General features: G+C 39.3%; 1 protein-coding gene across 2 annotated transcripts in view; it reads left to right on the top strand.

Moving 5' to 3' along the window:
• Nucleotides 1-15,948, top strand: part of itgb1a (integrin, beta 1a) — a 79,646-nt gene that overhangs the window by 35,071 nt on the left and 28,627 nt on the right. For both annotated transcript variants that reach the window (XM_079601883.1, XM_079601884.1), the window contains exons 2-9: nt 5,754-5,820; nt 7,200-7,285; nt 9,369-9,582; nt 9,675-9,845; nt 12,300-12,538; nt 13,992-14,147; nt 14,519-14,614; nt 15,215-15,304. In XM_079601883.1, the coding sequence (XP_079458009.1) occupies nt 5,754-5,820; nt 7,200-7,285; nt 9,369-9,582; nt 9,675-9,845; nt 12,300-12,538; nt 13,992-14,147; nt 14,519-14,614; nt 15,215-15,304 (1,119 nt within the window). The remainder of the gene's footprint in view (nt 1-5,753; nt 5,821-7,199; nt 7,286-9,368; nt 9,583-9,674; nt 9,846-12,299; nt 12,539-13,991; nt 14,148-14,518; nt 14,615-15,214; nt 15,305-15,948) is intronic.

The raw sequence follows: 15,948 nt of genomic DNA on the forward strand, positions 1-15,948 counted from the left end.
GAAGTTAGTCGCGGACGCTAGCTCTCGGCATCTCTGTCGAGTGGAAGTTAGTCGCGGACGCTAGCTCTCGGCGTCTCTGTCGAGTGGAAGTTAGTCGCGGACGCTAGCTCTCGGCGTCTCTGTCGAGTGGAAGTTAGTCGCGGACGCTAGCTCTCGGTGTCTCTGTCGAGTGGAAGTTAGTCGCGGACGCTAGCTCTCGCCGTCTCTGTCGAGTGGAAGTTAGTCGCGAACGCTAGCTCTCGGCGTCTCTGTCGAGTGGAAGTTAGTCGCGGACGCTAGCTCTCGGCGTCTCTGTCGAGTGGAAGTTAGTCGCGGACGCTAGCTCTCGGTGTCTCTGTCGAGTGGAAGTTAGTCGCGGACGCTAGCTCTCTGCGTCTCTGTCGAGTGGAAGTTAGTCGCGGACGCTAGCTCTCGGCGTCTCGGTCGAGTGGAAGTTAGTCGCGGACGCTAGCTCTCTGCGTCTCTGTCGAGTGGAAGTTAGTCGCGGACGCTAGCTCTCGGCGTCTCTGTCGAGTGGAAGTTAGTCGCGGACGCTAGCTCTCGGCGTCTCTGTCGAGTGGAAGTTAGTCGCGGAGGCTAGCTCTCTGCGTCTCTGTCGAGTGGAAGTTAGCCGCAGGCGCTAGCTCTCGGCGTCTCTGTCGAGTGGAAGTTAGTCGCGGACGCTAGCTCTCGGTGTCTCTGTCGAGTGGAAGTTAGTCGCGGACGCTAGCTCTCGGCGTCTCTGTCGAGTGGAAGTTAGTCGCGGACGCTAGCTCTCGGCGTCTCTGTCGAGTGGAAGTTAGTCGCGGACGCTAGCTCTCAGCGTCTCTGTCGAGTGGAAGTTAGTCGCGGACGCTAGCTCTCGGCGTCTCTGGCGAGTGGAAGTTAGTCGCGGACGCTAGCTCTCGGCATCTCTGTCGAGTGGAAGTTAGTTGCGGACGCTAGCTCTCGGCGTCTCTGTCGAGTCGAAGTTAGTCGCGGACGCTAGCTCTCGGCATCTCGAAAACGCCACGCTGATATTGATCCTCGTTTTAGTTCTCCTTTTGTCCCAAAGTCTGCTTGCCATGTTCATAATGTTTGAACGAAACAACAACAGTGTGCAGCTAGACGTTACGCACAATGTCCACGTCTGTTGCCATGGTTACGGGTGGAAACCAGGGATAACGCGGATATTACGTCAGTGACAGGCGACAGTGAACAGGTTTTCCGGGACGAGCCATTATTAGGCTAGCTCTCTGCGTCTCTGTCGAGTGGAAGTTAGCCGCAGGCGCTAGCTCTCGGCGTCTCTGTCGAGTGGAAGTTAGTCGCGGACGCTAGCTCTCGGTGTCTCTGTCGAGTGGAAGTTAGTCGCGGACGCTAGCTCTCGGCGTCTCTGTCGAGTGGAAGTTAGTCGCGGACGCTAGCTCTCGGCGTCTCTGTCGAGTGGAAGTTAGTCGCGGACGCTAGCTCTCAGCGTCTCTGTCGAGTGGAAGTTAGTCGCGGACGCTAGCTCTCGGCGTCTCTGGCGAGTGGAAGTTAGTCGCGGACGCTAGCTCTCGGCATCTCTGTCGAGTGGAAGTTAGTCGCGGACGCTAGCTCTCGGCGTCTCTGTCAAGTGGAAGTTAGTCGCGGACGCTAGCTCTCGGCGTCTCTGTCGAGTGGAAGTTAGTCGCGGACCCTAGCTCTCGGTGTCTCTGTCGAGTGGAAGTTAGTCGCGGACGCTAGCTCTCGGCGTCTCTGTCGAGTGGAAGTTAGTCGCGGACGCTAGCTCTCGGCATCTCTGTCGAGTGGAAGTTAGTTGCGGACGCTAGCTCTCGGCGTCTCTGTCGAGTCGAAGTTAGTCGCGGACGCTAGCTCTCGGCATCTCGAAAACGCCACGCTGATATTGATCCTCGTTTTAGTTCTCCTTTTGTCCCAAAGTCTGCTTGCCATGTTCATAATGTTTGAACGAAACAACAACAGTGTGCAGCTAGACGTTACGCACAATGTCCACGTCTGTTGCCATGGTTACGGGTGGAAACCAGGGATAACGCGGATATTACGTCAGTGACAGGCGACAGTGAACAGGTTTTCCGGGACGAGCCATTATTTGAAATGGGAATTTCTCTGAAATTAAAAATCTTTGGGAACTTTTGGGATATTGTAAGAACACAACTGCAGGAAATATATCACACTGTGCACGTGATTTTTGGATATTTTATTACAAAATTCTTACATATTGTACCTTTAACTCATCAAAATAAGTTAAGCAATTTTAAGATTTTTTTTTTTTTTTTTTTTTTTGTCAATTTAATATAATTTAAGTTGATATGACTTAAACATCCAAGTTTATTGTACTTAAAAATGTAATGATTGAACTGGAGGACAAAGTGTTTTGATTGTTTTTATCTATTTATTTTTTTAAACTCGACTTGCAGATAATATAATAATAATAATGATGAAATTAAAGGCCACTTAAAGAGACACTTTCATGACTGCTTCTTAATGCACTTAATGACACTTTTAAACAGTGCACTTTATGATTAAAAAGGTTTACTTCAAAATACATTTTAAATCATATTTAATTATTTTCGGTTTAGAAATGACATTATATTTTAGCTTTCCATAAATGTTTGTCAGTACAGTCGGCAGAACACTTTAATCATATTTCAAAGATATAAAAGTAATTATGAAATGACATGTATACTTAAGTCTTACTCGAGTGCATGGGTCAAAAACACTCTAAAGTTGCATTTAATATAAATTGAAACTATAATACATTTTTATTATTAAGTGTTCTAAAGCATTGCATTCAGTTCATGCGTATGCATATTATTTCTGTAACAACTTATGCAAAAGTGCTTGTGTTTCACAATGTTGGCATGTCCCTCTCCAGGAAGTTTTAAATTAATAATTCTGTGTTGTTAGGAGATTATGTCAGGAAACAGGAAAGAAAACAGTATTTGTCAAACCCTCTTACTTCACATTAAGGAAACTGATTTTAGCACTACTGTAATAATGTTAAGCGCTTATACTTAGGAATAGATGTCACTGATTACTGAAGACATCAGCGCATGCTTTCACTGACACGTGGAGCCAAACAAGAGGATCATTTATTAACCAGACGCAACACAAAGTCTCATGGGACACACGGATCAATAATGCTTTAGCTGCAGGACACACAGCGTTCAGCCGGCAGAAGAGCTCTGATCTAATGACAGATCAATGAGCCAGTGTTACAGGACACAGACTGAACACATGACTAGTGTCCATATGCACCGGGATTTTTATAATCACTATATATATTTATAAAACAGTTAGTTCCAATCCTTGATTCTGATTGGTCAATAGCTGTGTTTTATTCACGATAAAACACGGCTATGACCGCTTCACCCAACGGTTCTATATATCACTACTCAACACCCCTAGCAACCACCCTTAGCAACTTAAAAACGCATGTTTGATCTCATCGATATTGTTCATTGAAGCTATAGTAGAGTATTGTGAGAGATCGAGTTAGCGAGTGTACAGCATTTACAGTAGATATAGCATTTTCCTTCAGGTCAGTCCTATATATTCATAATAATAAAAAATCCGTTTGAATGTCCGCTGCGATATATTGTCCTTTTAACGTTAACAGTTAACGCTAAGGGGTTTTCCGGTGCCCATATCATCGGTCAGTTGCCTCTTCCTTCTCCGTGATCACAAGTTTGAGTCCATTCAATATAAAAGTCTTCTCTACTGACTGACTCGCTCATAAACACAGTCTTTGTCTCCATCTATTGGCGAAATAATGTGTGTAAGATCTGTTGCTGTTTACGGTCAGGGACTATTTTTTCCAGCGGAAGGAAGGCTTTTAGTGATTTTACTTCATGAAAGTTGCGTAGATACATATTTTTCGTCTTTAATTGTTGTATTGAGTGGTAACCGTTTTATAAAAGCAATAAGGTACTCTAGGCACGCGCTGTATCGTGAAGTCACGACTGAAGGGCGTTGCAGGCGCGAAGCGGAGCACAGCCTCTCGTACCTTATTGCTTCTGCTTACTAATACAATGCCATTGTGTTGTACCATGAACTTTGGATGAAATTCTGCATGGCTAAATGCAGAATAAATAAATATTAAAAGTTATTTTTGTTTTGTTACTCTACAGCTATTACACATTATATTATATTTTTTCTAATTAGATATTAGAAGTGTCATTGTTACAGTGTAATTATACATTTAAGTAAGAGTAATATTAACTAGCCTACTTACTATAGGATTAGGGTAGGAATAGGATTTGGTTGAGGGTTAGTTGCATGTAATAATGCCTAATTTACTGTTATTACTACGGTAATGTAACAGTAACAAGGACACTGTAAAATAAAGTGTTACCTGGATTTAGTATGTTTCTGTACAGTGCTCTCCGGTTGAGGATATTGTTTGTCCACTCGAGTAACACCCTCGGCACTATTTCTGTCCGGGGAACGAGCCACTAGGAAACGGTTCACCGGTGAATTATGGTTATGACAGGCGGTATTTAAATGAGCCCGGCAGCGTTCCTCTTTCAGGAGCTGAGAATAGATGAAGCTTTATGACTCTGAAAATATATGAGCAACAAAACATCTTCATCAACATTTCAAGGTCAGATCAAGTAGATGCACTCTTAAAAACAGGTTATTTATTGGCTTTTACCATTCCATAAAGACCCTTTACCATAGAGCCTTTCTATTCAACACAAGGTTATTTAAATAAAGTTCCCAAAAAGGGGGTTTCACAGCGATTTTTAACCATTTTTGGTTCCCCAAAGAACTTCTCAATGATCAGCTCTTAAAATAACCTCTTTTTTAATCTAAAGAACCTTTTCCTCTATAAAGAACCGTTAAAGTTTCCATGGATGTTAAAGTTTCTTCATGAAACCATGATGCCAATAAACAACTTATATATTTAATAGTGTATATTGGGAAGAGGTTCATTGTTCTCTGATTGTTCATTGATCACTGAAAGGTTCTTTGTGGAACCAAAATGGTTATTTTGTCATTGCTGTGAAAACCCCCTTTATTTTTTTAAGAGTTATGCATGTTTAATGTTCAATAGATGCCAATAAAGAATTTATTCGATAACTAATTTCTTAATGAGTTTAACTATCCCTTATCCAACGAGAACCGAGATACACAGATTTTTACCCCAGTTGCATTCTTTGCATTTCTTGTTTAAAATAACCTTTATTTAAGAGTGTACAGTGGAAAAATGTTCTTTCAGTTATTAAAATTGTACACTTTTAAAATGTTATTTTAAGAGCTGATCACTGAAAAGTTCATTGGGAAAGCAAAAATTGTTCTTCTATGCTACATGAAAAAAAAATAAAAAAAAACTTTTGGAACCTTAATTTTATTTTATTTTTATTTATTTTTATTTTTGCAGTCATACAGTATGTCACAGATGAATTGTTTGATGGTACAGTAGGAACCTTAATTTTTATTAGTTAAAATTGCAAACTTTCCAGTGTCCATTGATATATAATTTATTATATTATACATATAATATATAATATAATAAAGTGCATTGATTGATTATCATAGTCTTATATGCTACTTGTGTAGTTGTCAAAGTTATGTTAAAGATGCTGGTCTCGAAACCTTAAAATATGATTTTTATTGTCATATCCCAATGATGATGGTTTCATTCAGTCATATTAAATAATATATTCATATATTAGAATTAATATAATATCTTAAGATAAATAGCTTAGATGTTACCATATTCATTGTTTCCCAGAATAAACTGCTTGTTTTGAAAGTGAATCGTCTGCTTATGCTTTCTGTCTCTGTTGTAGATGGACCTGAAGCTGCTCTTCATATCCACATTATTCGGGATCATTGTTTGCAGCCGTGCTCAGCAAGGTAATGTGAAGATCACGAAGCTGGAAATGCTGTAACTCATCAGAATGAATAAGCGCTGGGTTTGTTTTGAGGTGGTCAGTTAAACACTGCTGTCATTACTCCCCCAGCGGCCGGAGCGTTATCCTAATGGAAACCAGTAGTCGTGTCTGGCTCCAGTTACTGTTAGCCAGAGCATGTGAATGAATCTCTGGCCAGATTTAAAGGGCACCTATTATGACATTTAAAATGTTCCTATAATGTTGTTTAGGGAGTCCCCAACAACAGTTTTACGTGCATGCAATGACAAAAAACACTTTTGTTTTCGTATAATATGCATTTATTTTTACCTGATTTGCTCACCGACTCCCAAATGATTCGTTCAACGACTCATTTTTCCAAACCCCTCCTTTGCGCGACGCTAATCTACGTTGATTGGTCAGATGACCCAGCAGTGTTTACAGAGATAATACTTATTTTTAACACGGAGTACAATGATGCTTTTATCAATTAAATTGTGTTATAATAATGATTATAGTCCACTGCTTTAGTTTGTAGTAAAAAACTAAAAATAAGATAAAGAATGTAATGTTATGTTAGCGAGCATAGCCCAGAGTTCATATTGTAAAAGTACAATCAGTCTTTGTTTGTGTTAGCCCGATGCATAAACATAACGTTTTTACAACAACAAAAAAAAGTGCAGTTACGTTACTACGAGGTATTACTCTATTCTTTAAGACAACTCCGAAAACAACGACAGACACTTCACATCTCAATACAATTGTCATTGAAGACCTAGAAGCTAAACGGAGCTTACACAACAAACAAAATAATAATTAAGCATGCTACATAAAACATAAAAGCAACAATTATTAATAACACTTACAGGTTGTGATACAGAGGAGGAAGCGAATCCAAGTTTGATTGCATTTAAAAAGCAATCGTCTTCAAAATGGCGCGAGCAAAGCACAAGGCTCGGACTATACTTCTGTGGTATAGTTGTATATATGAATTGTAGCCACTTAGTCTTCAAATGCTCCTCCTTGGGCAGATGAAAAAAGTTTGCTTTTGAGTCGCACTTCAGAACACAACGTCTCGTCGCCATGATGTTTCCCTGCTGGCCTTGGAGCGCAATAAGTGGGCGTATCGTATTCAAATAACTTGACAAGTTGACGTCATCTAGTCAGAGAAAAAGCTTCGGTCTTCTAACGATTCATAAAAATGACTCCGAGTCGACTCTTACTTTTGAAAGACAATAACTTTATATACGGTGCACTTTCATATTTCAAACTTTGCAGGATGTTTTTGTTCACTTAGATCTATGTTACACACTACATGAAAGGTACATTTCAAAATTCCATAATAGGTGCCCTTTAAAACGCTGTGTCTCTTGTGTTCTGCAGAGGGCAACGAGTGCATCAAAGCCAACGCTTTATCCTGTGGCGAGTGCATACAAGTGGGGGCTAAATGTGGATGGTGCACTGACACCGTGAGTAGCGTTTCAATCTTTACTTTAACTCTCCATCGCTGAAACAAACACATGTATCGCCCTAACATTTATGGAGCATCACACTCATAATCACAGCCGTACTGATATTCAGACCCACAGTTATCATATTGCTTTTATACTTGTCAGTTTGTAGACATGTAGATGATGCCGCACAAAATGACTCAAACTAAGTCACTTGATATTAATAGTTATGGCAGATTTGCCAGGAACAGAAATGGCGGATTATAAGTGTTGCCATTCCATTCATGTTTGTAAATCTCGTTCCTCATGGAAAGATCCTCATGTGATGCTTGAGTTTGTGCTTATATCAGTCCTTATGAGGAGATTCAGGAATACATAATACATAAAGCCACTTAATATAAAGTGGGACCGTCTAATTAATTATTATATCGATTTTAAGTGTATTTTGTTACAAAACATTTGTTTCTTTAGATTAATTAACTTTAAGATGATTTTCTTTTCTAAAATGTTCTATTTATTATGATTTTCTATTTTTTTAGTAGTACTGTATGCTTCATTAAATGTTTTGTATGAAAAAAGTACACTTTAAAAAGTTTGTTTGTTTTTTTAAAGGAATATTCAGCACGGATGCATTAAATTGATTAATATAAATGGCAGTAAAGACATTTACATTATAAATGCTGTTCTTTTGAACTTTCTTTTCATCAAAGAACACTGTAAATAATTTCTAACCTCCCCAACTCACAATTTTCTAGTGACGGGAAAATTGATCAAATTAAATTTGCCGAATTTCCAATTAAAAAATGTTTTGATTTGACCAGTCACTAGAAAATTGTGAGTTGGGGAGGTTAGACATTTTTTACAGTGAATAAATAAAATGTATGACGGTTCCCACAAAAATATGAAGCTATTTTCAACACTGATAATAATCATAAATGTGTCTTGAGCATCAGATCATCATATTACACTGATTTCTGGAGGATCATGTGACACTGAAGACTGGAGTAATGATGATAAACTCAGCTTTGATCACAGGAATATATTACACTTTACTGTATATTCACAGAAAACTGATGATTTACATTATAATAATATTCACTGTTTTTACTGTAATCAAATAAATGCAGCTCTGGTGAGCAGAAGAGACTTCTTTCAAAACACATTTAAAAAATCGGTAACACTTTACAATAAGGGTGCACTAATAAGCATTAATTCATGCTTAACTAATGCACAGATAATACTTAACTAATGTATTACTAATGATGATCTAAGCTATTCATTAATGATTGCCTCATTAGCAACTAATGAAGAGTCTGTCTGGTTAATATATTAGTTCATATATTAATTGTTATTAATTAAATATGTAAGTGTGTATTAATTCTATAATATCTTATTTTATTAACTAATAGTGTTAATTAATTTGTTAATAACCACAATGAGCCAAAGCCTTATATTTCAACTTCCAGATAATACAGGAAAACTAATATGCATTAATACATTATTAATTACAGCATTAGTAGTGTGTCAATTACTACAATGTTTTTGGAAACCAGTGTTTAATAAACAGCTTTTATAAACTCTAGTGATGGTCATTAATGATTAATTAATCATTAGCTAACAATCATTATGTTGTGACTTTACTTATTGAGGTACATCATTATTAACTCATCATCTAGTAATTGTAGTAATTGACACACTACTAATGCTGTAATTAATAATGTATTAATGCATATTAGGCTCATTGTGGCAATTAACAAATTAACGAACACTATTAGTTAATAAAATAAGTGATTATGGAATTAATCCACAATTACATATTTAATTAATAACAATTCATATATGAACTAATATATTAACCAGGCAGACTCTTCATTAGTTTCTAATGAGTCAATCATTAATGAATAGCTTAGATCATCATTAGTAATACATTAATTCAGTATTATCTGTGCATTAGTTAAGCATGAATTAATGCTTATTAGTGCACCCTTATTGTAAAGTGTTACCAAAAAAATCCTTCCAACCCCAAACTTTTGAACAAATATAAATAATCTGACATGCTTCACACTGAATACAGCCTGAATGCTTTCTCCTCTCGCAACAGGAGTTTCTGAAGCAGGGAGAGCCGACATCGGCGCGCTGCGATGAGCTGGAGTCGCTCAAGAAAAGAGGCTGTTCGGAAACCAAGATGGAAAACCCTCACGGCAGCCAGAGGATCCTCAAGAACAAAAACGTGACCCACCGCAAGAAGGAGAAACTGCGGCCCGAGGACATTACACAGATCCAGCCTCAGAAACTCAGCCTCAAGCTCAGATCTGGTGCTGCTCACTCACAACCGCTTGCTTTTCTCGATCTGCGGGAATACATACTAACACATTTTTGTTTTGTGAACATTGTTATTTCTGTGTAGGGGAACCTCAGAATATCAAGCTGAAGTTCAAGAGGGCGGAAGACTACCCCATAGACCTGTACTACCTGATGGACCTGTCCTACTCCATGAAGGACGACTTGGAGAACGTCAAGAATCTCGGGACTAGTTTGATGAAGGAAATGTCCAAGATCACCTCAGATTTCAGGATTGGTGAGAGTCTTATGAAGTCATGCTGCAAAACTGAACTCTCTGCTAGTTTGGCTTTAAAAACATTGGTTCTATCAGGCCCTGTTTACACGAGAACACTCGCGGGTGAAAACGTAAAAATATTTGATCAGATGTGCCTTTCGTTTAGACGGCGACGGCGTTTTTTTGGGGCTTAAAAACGCAAAAAAGTGAAACCACCCTCCTGAGTGGAAATCTTAAAAACGCTCCACCGTCGCGTTCCCGTCTAAAGGGTAAAAACGCAAAAGTCTGCTAGACAGTGAAGGCGTCACGTACGCGTTTACGTCACAGGCATGCACCAGTACAGGAAAATGACAAAACATTATCAAACTAAAATATAGCATTCATTTCATTGACAAAAAAAATAAAATAATAATAATCTGAGCGACAAGCGAAGAGCAGCGAGGGTTAAAGCAGCAGATTTACCGTATTAAACATGACAAACTGTGTCAGAGTCTCTTTCACTTTCAGTGCTCCACATCGCCACCTAGCCGCCTGGAGTGCACACTACATCCAATCTCACACACTTTTGTCACCATATGCACACAGATCCTAGCCTGGCTAACGCCAGACCCAATTCTCGTTGAGACTTGGGTCTGGGAACCACATGCGCATTTTCTCGTATTTGAGGCGTGGTTTACGAATGCGCCGGCGCCGTTTATTGGGTGCTAAGAATGTCTATCAAATGCGCCTGTACATAGCTCATAGCCAATCGTTTCCATTATACCAGATGACGTATGTAGAGAAATGGTTTAACGCCAAACGCTGCTCTTTTTTCTAAATAAATTTGCGATCTAAACTACTTAGAACAATATCTAAGGCTGCATCAAAAGGTAGCTTCGCGTCTGCTGCCATGTTGACTCCATAGATATAGACAAACTGCTTAGTTGTGTCGCAAAGATGTCGTCATCGTCTTGCTGCTCCCTCCCCGTTCTGTGATTGGTTCCCTAAACGAGGCGAAAATCTGGTCCATGGTTTCCAGACTGCCTTTCAGCGAGAATAAAATCGCGCTGCGCAAAGGCAGTCTGGGGAAACCCAGGCTACACAGATCCCATAACGCTCGTCTAAACGCAGAATAAAAAGTGATAACGCAACGACACTTTTGCGTTTTCTCTTCAGATCGTTTCCGTGTAAACATAGCCTTAGATACCAGTTTTAACCCTGTAAAGCCTGACGTGATCACTCCGAAAAAATCTAATATTTTGTAATGGAACAGTTTAATGTTGAAAAAAGTGTGACGTCTGCATATGTGTTTTTTGTTGAGGATTATGTGACCCTGATCACAAAACCAGTCACGAGTCGCACGGGTATATCTGTGGCAACAATACATTGTATGGGTCAAAATTTTAGATTTTTCTTTAATGTCAAAAATCATGAGGATATTAAGTAAAGATCATGATCCATAAAGATATTTAGTAAATTTCCTACCGTAAATATATAAAACATGTATTTTTGTGAGTGAGTGCAGCACAATCGTGAACATAAATGCACAACAAAGGAGATTTTCTCAATGTTTACATTTTTTTGCTCCTCAGATTCCAGATTTACAATAGTTGTGTCTCGAGCAAATATTGCAGAAATGGACCCATATGACTGGTTTTGTGGTCCAGGGTCACATATTTGATACATCAGGCTTTTGATGGCTCGTATAGTATGATATAGTGCAAATCTGGAGGAAAGAAACGGCTTAATTTCATTCCAAACTAAAATGTGCAATTTGGTGCACATGCTGATATTTATACGGCCAAAAACTAAGATTAATGTAAATAAATGAGATCTTTCTAACAGAAAATCTATATAAATATTGTCACTTTTATATCTCTCTGTACTTGTTATTCTGCGGTCAAAATATGTAATGCAATGCAATACAATGATGATTGAGAGATGAACAAATAAACGTTCCTCAAAAGCCTGATGATCATATTTGAGACTTACATTTGAACATGAAACTCTCTGGTAGTTTTGCTTTAAAAACCTTGGTTCTGTTAGATGCCATTTTAACCCTGTAAAGCCTGACGTAATAACGGTCATACATTGAAAAATAAAGTAGCGCAGTGCAATGCAAAAACTTGATCAGCTTATTAATTAATTACTAAAACGATCATTTATTTTTGCTAATCATTATTTTATTTCAGTTCGTTTTCAGTAACTGTTGTTAGTTTCGTTTAGTTTTTCATTTGTTGAAATTCCTATTTTATTTCAGTTTACGAAGATGTTTTTTGACCAATAGTTTAAGTTTCACACTCTAAAAAATGCTGGGTTGTTTTAACCCAATTTTGGGTCAAATATGGACAAACCCAAACGTTGGGTTAAAAATGTACTTTAAAAATGTAACCCAACGGCTGGGTTTGTCCATATTTGACCCAAAATTGGGTTAAAACAACCCAGCATTTTTTAGAGTGCAGTTTTCGTTTACGAATATATCCGTGGTCCGCACAGGTTTCGGCTCTTTCGTGGAGAAGACGGTGATGCCGTACATCAGCACGACTCCAGCCAAGCTCCTGAACCCCTGCACTGGGGACCAGAACTGCACCAGTCCCTTCAGCTACAAGAACGTGCTGAAGCTCACCAGCAACGGCCACCAGTTCAACAGTCTGGTGGGGAAACAGCAGATCTCGGGAAACCTGGACTCTCCCGAGGGAGGCTTTGATGCTATCATGCAGGTTGCCGTGTGTGGAGTGAGTATTGAACCGCTGGAGGAGGGTTTGCTCTGTGTTTACGTTATTGATATTAATGCACGATATATCGGCCACCATATCGGTATCGTATCGGTTCATTTTTAATGTTATCGTTATCGGCTCGATAAGAAAATTTGCCCAATATATATTCGCGCAACATTATTTTCTTTAGAGATCGACCAATAGTGATTTTTTTATATTCGATACCGATACATTTGCATGTTTATGTGCCTGATAACCGATATACAGAACCGATATATATTGTTTTATTCCTGTTTTTGACGATTATAACAACAGCACTGTACTTATTTAACACTTACTACTGTAATCTCTGAAATTTCACTCCCTCCTTGCATACACAAAAACAAAACACACTTCACACACACACACACAGAGAAAATCAAATTCAGCGCTTTTATTTCCGACATGCGCTCATTAATGTTTTATTTAATTCATGTAAACTTACGTCTTTATTGGGACAGGACTTGATGGATTACGTGACTCCGTGAGTTTGTCTCTCTTTATTAGCATAAAGTTTAAACTACATATCAAGCATTTATGTAACACATCTCATTTGTGCATTAATGGTTATGTTGAATAAAGTTTATTAATTAAGGGAGGCGAGTTATTTTACCTTTGACTGATCTCCCCTCAGACGCAGTGCTTTAATGGCGGTCTTGGGCGGTCTTGCACCGTTTATCTGTGAATACGATATTACAATGTCCGATTATGGAAAATGCTAAAATATCGGTAAAACCGATTATCGGTTTCAGATGTGCACTGTTCACCATGATGTTTTTGAATTGCTTGAAATATGATTGGAATCACTTAAAAAAGGAAAATACCAACAAGTGCTACATGCAAGTCTGACATATAGGCTACATAAAATTATAATGAGAACATCATTACTAAAACATCGTGTGCTTGGGACATGGCTGTTAGAGGGATAGTTCACCCAAAAATGAATATTAGCTGATGATTTACTCACCCTCAAGGCTGGAAGATAGTAAAAATTTGGATTTAGATTTATCAGACAATATATCAGTAATCAGCTTTCAAAGATAAAGAATTATCGGTTATCGGTATCGGACAAAATTTTCATATCGGTGCATCTCTATGATAAAGTTTATTTACTATGTACTAAATAACTGTTTGTCAAACTAGTTCTTGAGACAGAGTTGATGTAACTGGCAGTGTTATTGCATACTGAATGTCCTCATTTGATTATTTTCTGACTTAAATGCCACAGTAATATGACATCTTTATTTAATTTGTGTTCTTAATCTGTTTTTGTACTTTCCGCTCACTCTTTGTATCCCTTGGCCTCATTTTTCTCCTTCTTCCTGTTTTCTCTCTCTCTCTCTCTCTCTCTCTCTCTCTCTCTCTCTCTCTCTCTCTCTCTCTCTCTCTCTCTCTCTCTCTCTCTCTCTCTCTCTCTCTCTCTCTCTCTCAGAACCACATTGGCTGGAGAAATGTCACCCGTTTGTTGGTGTTCTCTACTGACGCAGGTTTTCATTTTGCCGGAGATGGCAAACTCGGTGGAATCGTTCTTCCCAATGATGGGAAATGCCACTTAAAAGACGGCATGTACACGATGAGCCATTATTATGTATGTATATGACATTTTCCAGCAAAGCCATAACCGTGTCTTGAACATTTGAGTGGACAAAAAAAAAAATCTAGATTTTTTTTGGGGGGGTGTGGAGAGAGCTGCTTGTTTAAAGGAATTGAATGCATTTGAACTATTTGCAAATAATATATTTATATTTAAATATGCACATTGACTCTTAATCGAATGCCTAAATGGCCCTGTTTCTCACATTCAATCACTACTTATATATTACACGAATCATGTAAATGGCTATTTTCAATGTAAAATTTGACACATTTGTCCCTCTCAATGTCTACGGTCCTGTTTTCTGGTGATTTTCAGACCAGATGTATTAGATGTTCATATCTTTCCTGTCCTTTCCTGACTAGGATTACCCCTCCATCGCCCACCTGGTTCAAAAACTGAGCGAAAATAACATCCAGACCATCTTCGCAGTTACAGAAGAGTTTCAGCCTGTGTACAAAGTAAGTCCATGGATGATTTATTATCTTAATGATGTGTATGAAAGTGTATGTTTGGAGCCTGTAGTTTCTTCCCCTGTTCATTTTTTTTGATGTACTTGCTAAAAGAGAAGGTCTGTAGTCTCTTTCCACACAAACTTATGAACGTTTGTGATGCTAGCTGTGCTTAGCCTCAGTGCTAAGTGTTAAATTTAAGCACATAACATGTAATTGTTGCATGAATGATTCCTCAAACCCTGTGGCTGGTTGAGAGGAGGCATGCTATTACTTTTCTAAGTGATCAGACTTACAATATTCACCTTCTCGATGATAAAACAAATGAAAAAATCCCATAGACTTGCATTGAAAGAGACATAACTAGAGACAAGACTATGTGTTACAACATCTCAAATATTTCACTCCGAGAGCCTGAAACTCTCCTGGATCTCTGTATTTGGAAAGCCACAACCCCAAGATAGTTTCCCGGCTTGGAATGATCCAGACGGCAAAGTCATAATTTAGAGTTCCTGTCTGCTGTCTAAAGCCCTGCTGTAAAACAAACACCCTGCGTCCCTGTGCTTAAGATTCATGAATGTTTTTCTCTGATTTTTCCCCTTTCCACAGGAACTAAAAAACCTGATTCCAAAGTCTGCAGTGGGAACGCTTTCCGCAAACTCCAGCAATGTTATCAATCTTATTATTGATGCATACAATGTGAGTAGATAAAGTTTCTTTATTCAGTAGTGGCCAAAAGTCATGTCCGGAGGGGATATCTGTTTTTAATGACCCTACAAGTTTGAATAAACCATTAAAATATGAGGGAAATGTTCTTTAGGCGAGAACAAAACACTACACTTAATTGGACACAATGCAAACTAAAGCTCTCGGCGTCTCTGTCGAGTGGAAGTTAGTCGCGGACGCTAGCTCTCGGCGTCTCTGTCGAGTGGAAGTTAGTCGCGGACGCTAGCTCTCTGCGTCTCTGTCGAGTGGAAGTTAGTCGCGGACGCTAGCTCTCGGCGTCTCTGTCGAGTGAAAGTTAGTCGCAGACGCTAGCTCTCGGCGTCTCTGTCGAGTCGAAGTTAGTCGCGGACGCTAGCTCTCGGCGTCTCTGTCGAGTGAAAGTTAGTCGCGGACGCTAGCTCTCGGCGTCTCTGTCGAATCGAAGTTAGTCGCGGACGCTAGCTCTCGGCGTCTCTGTCGAGTGAAAGTTAGTCGCGGACGCTAGCTCTCGGCGTCTCTGTCGAATCGAAGTTAGTCGCGGACGCTAGCTCTCGGCGTCTCTGTCGAGTCGAAGTTAGTCGCGGACGCTAGCTCTCGGCGTCTCTGTCGAGTCGAAGTTAGTTGCGGACGCTAGCTCT

The sequence above is a fragment of the Phoxinus phoxinus genome, assembly GCF_949152265.1.
Source record: "Phoxinus phoxinus genome assembly, chromosome: 24".
Taxonomy (NCBI): Eukaryota; Metazoa; Chordata; class Actinopteri; order Cypriniformes; family Leuciscidae; genus Phoxinus; species Phoxinus phoxinus.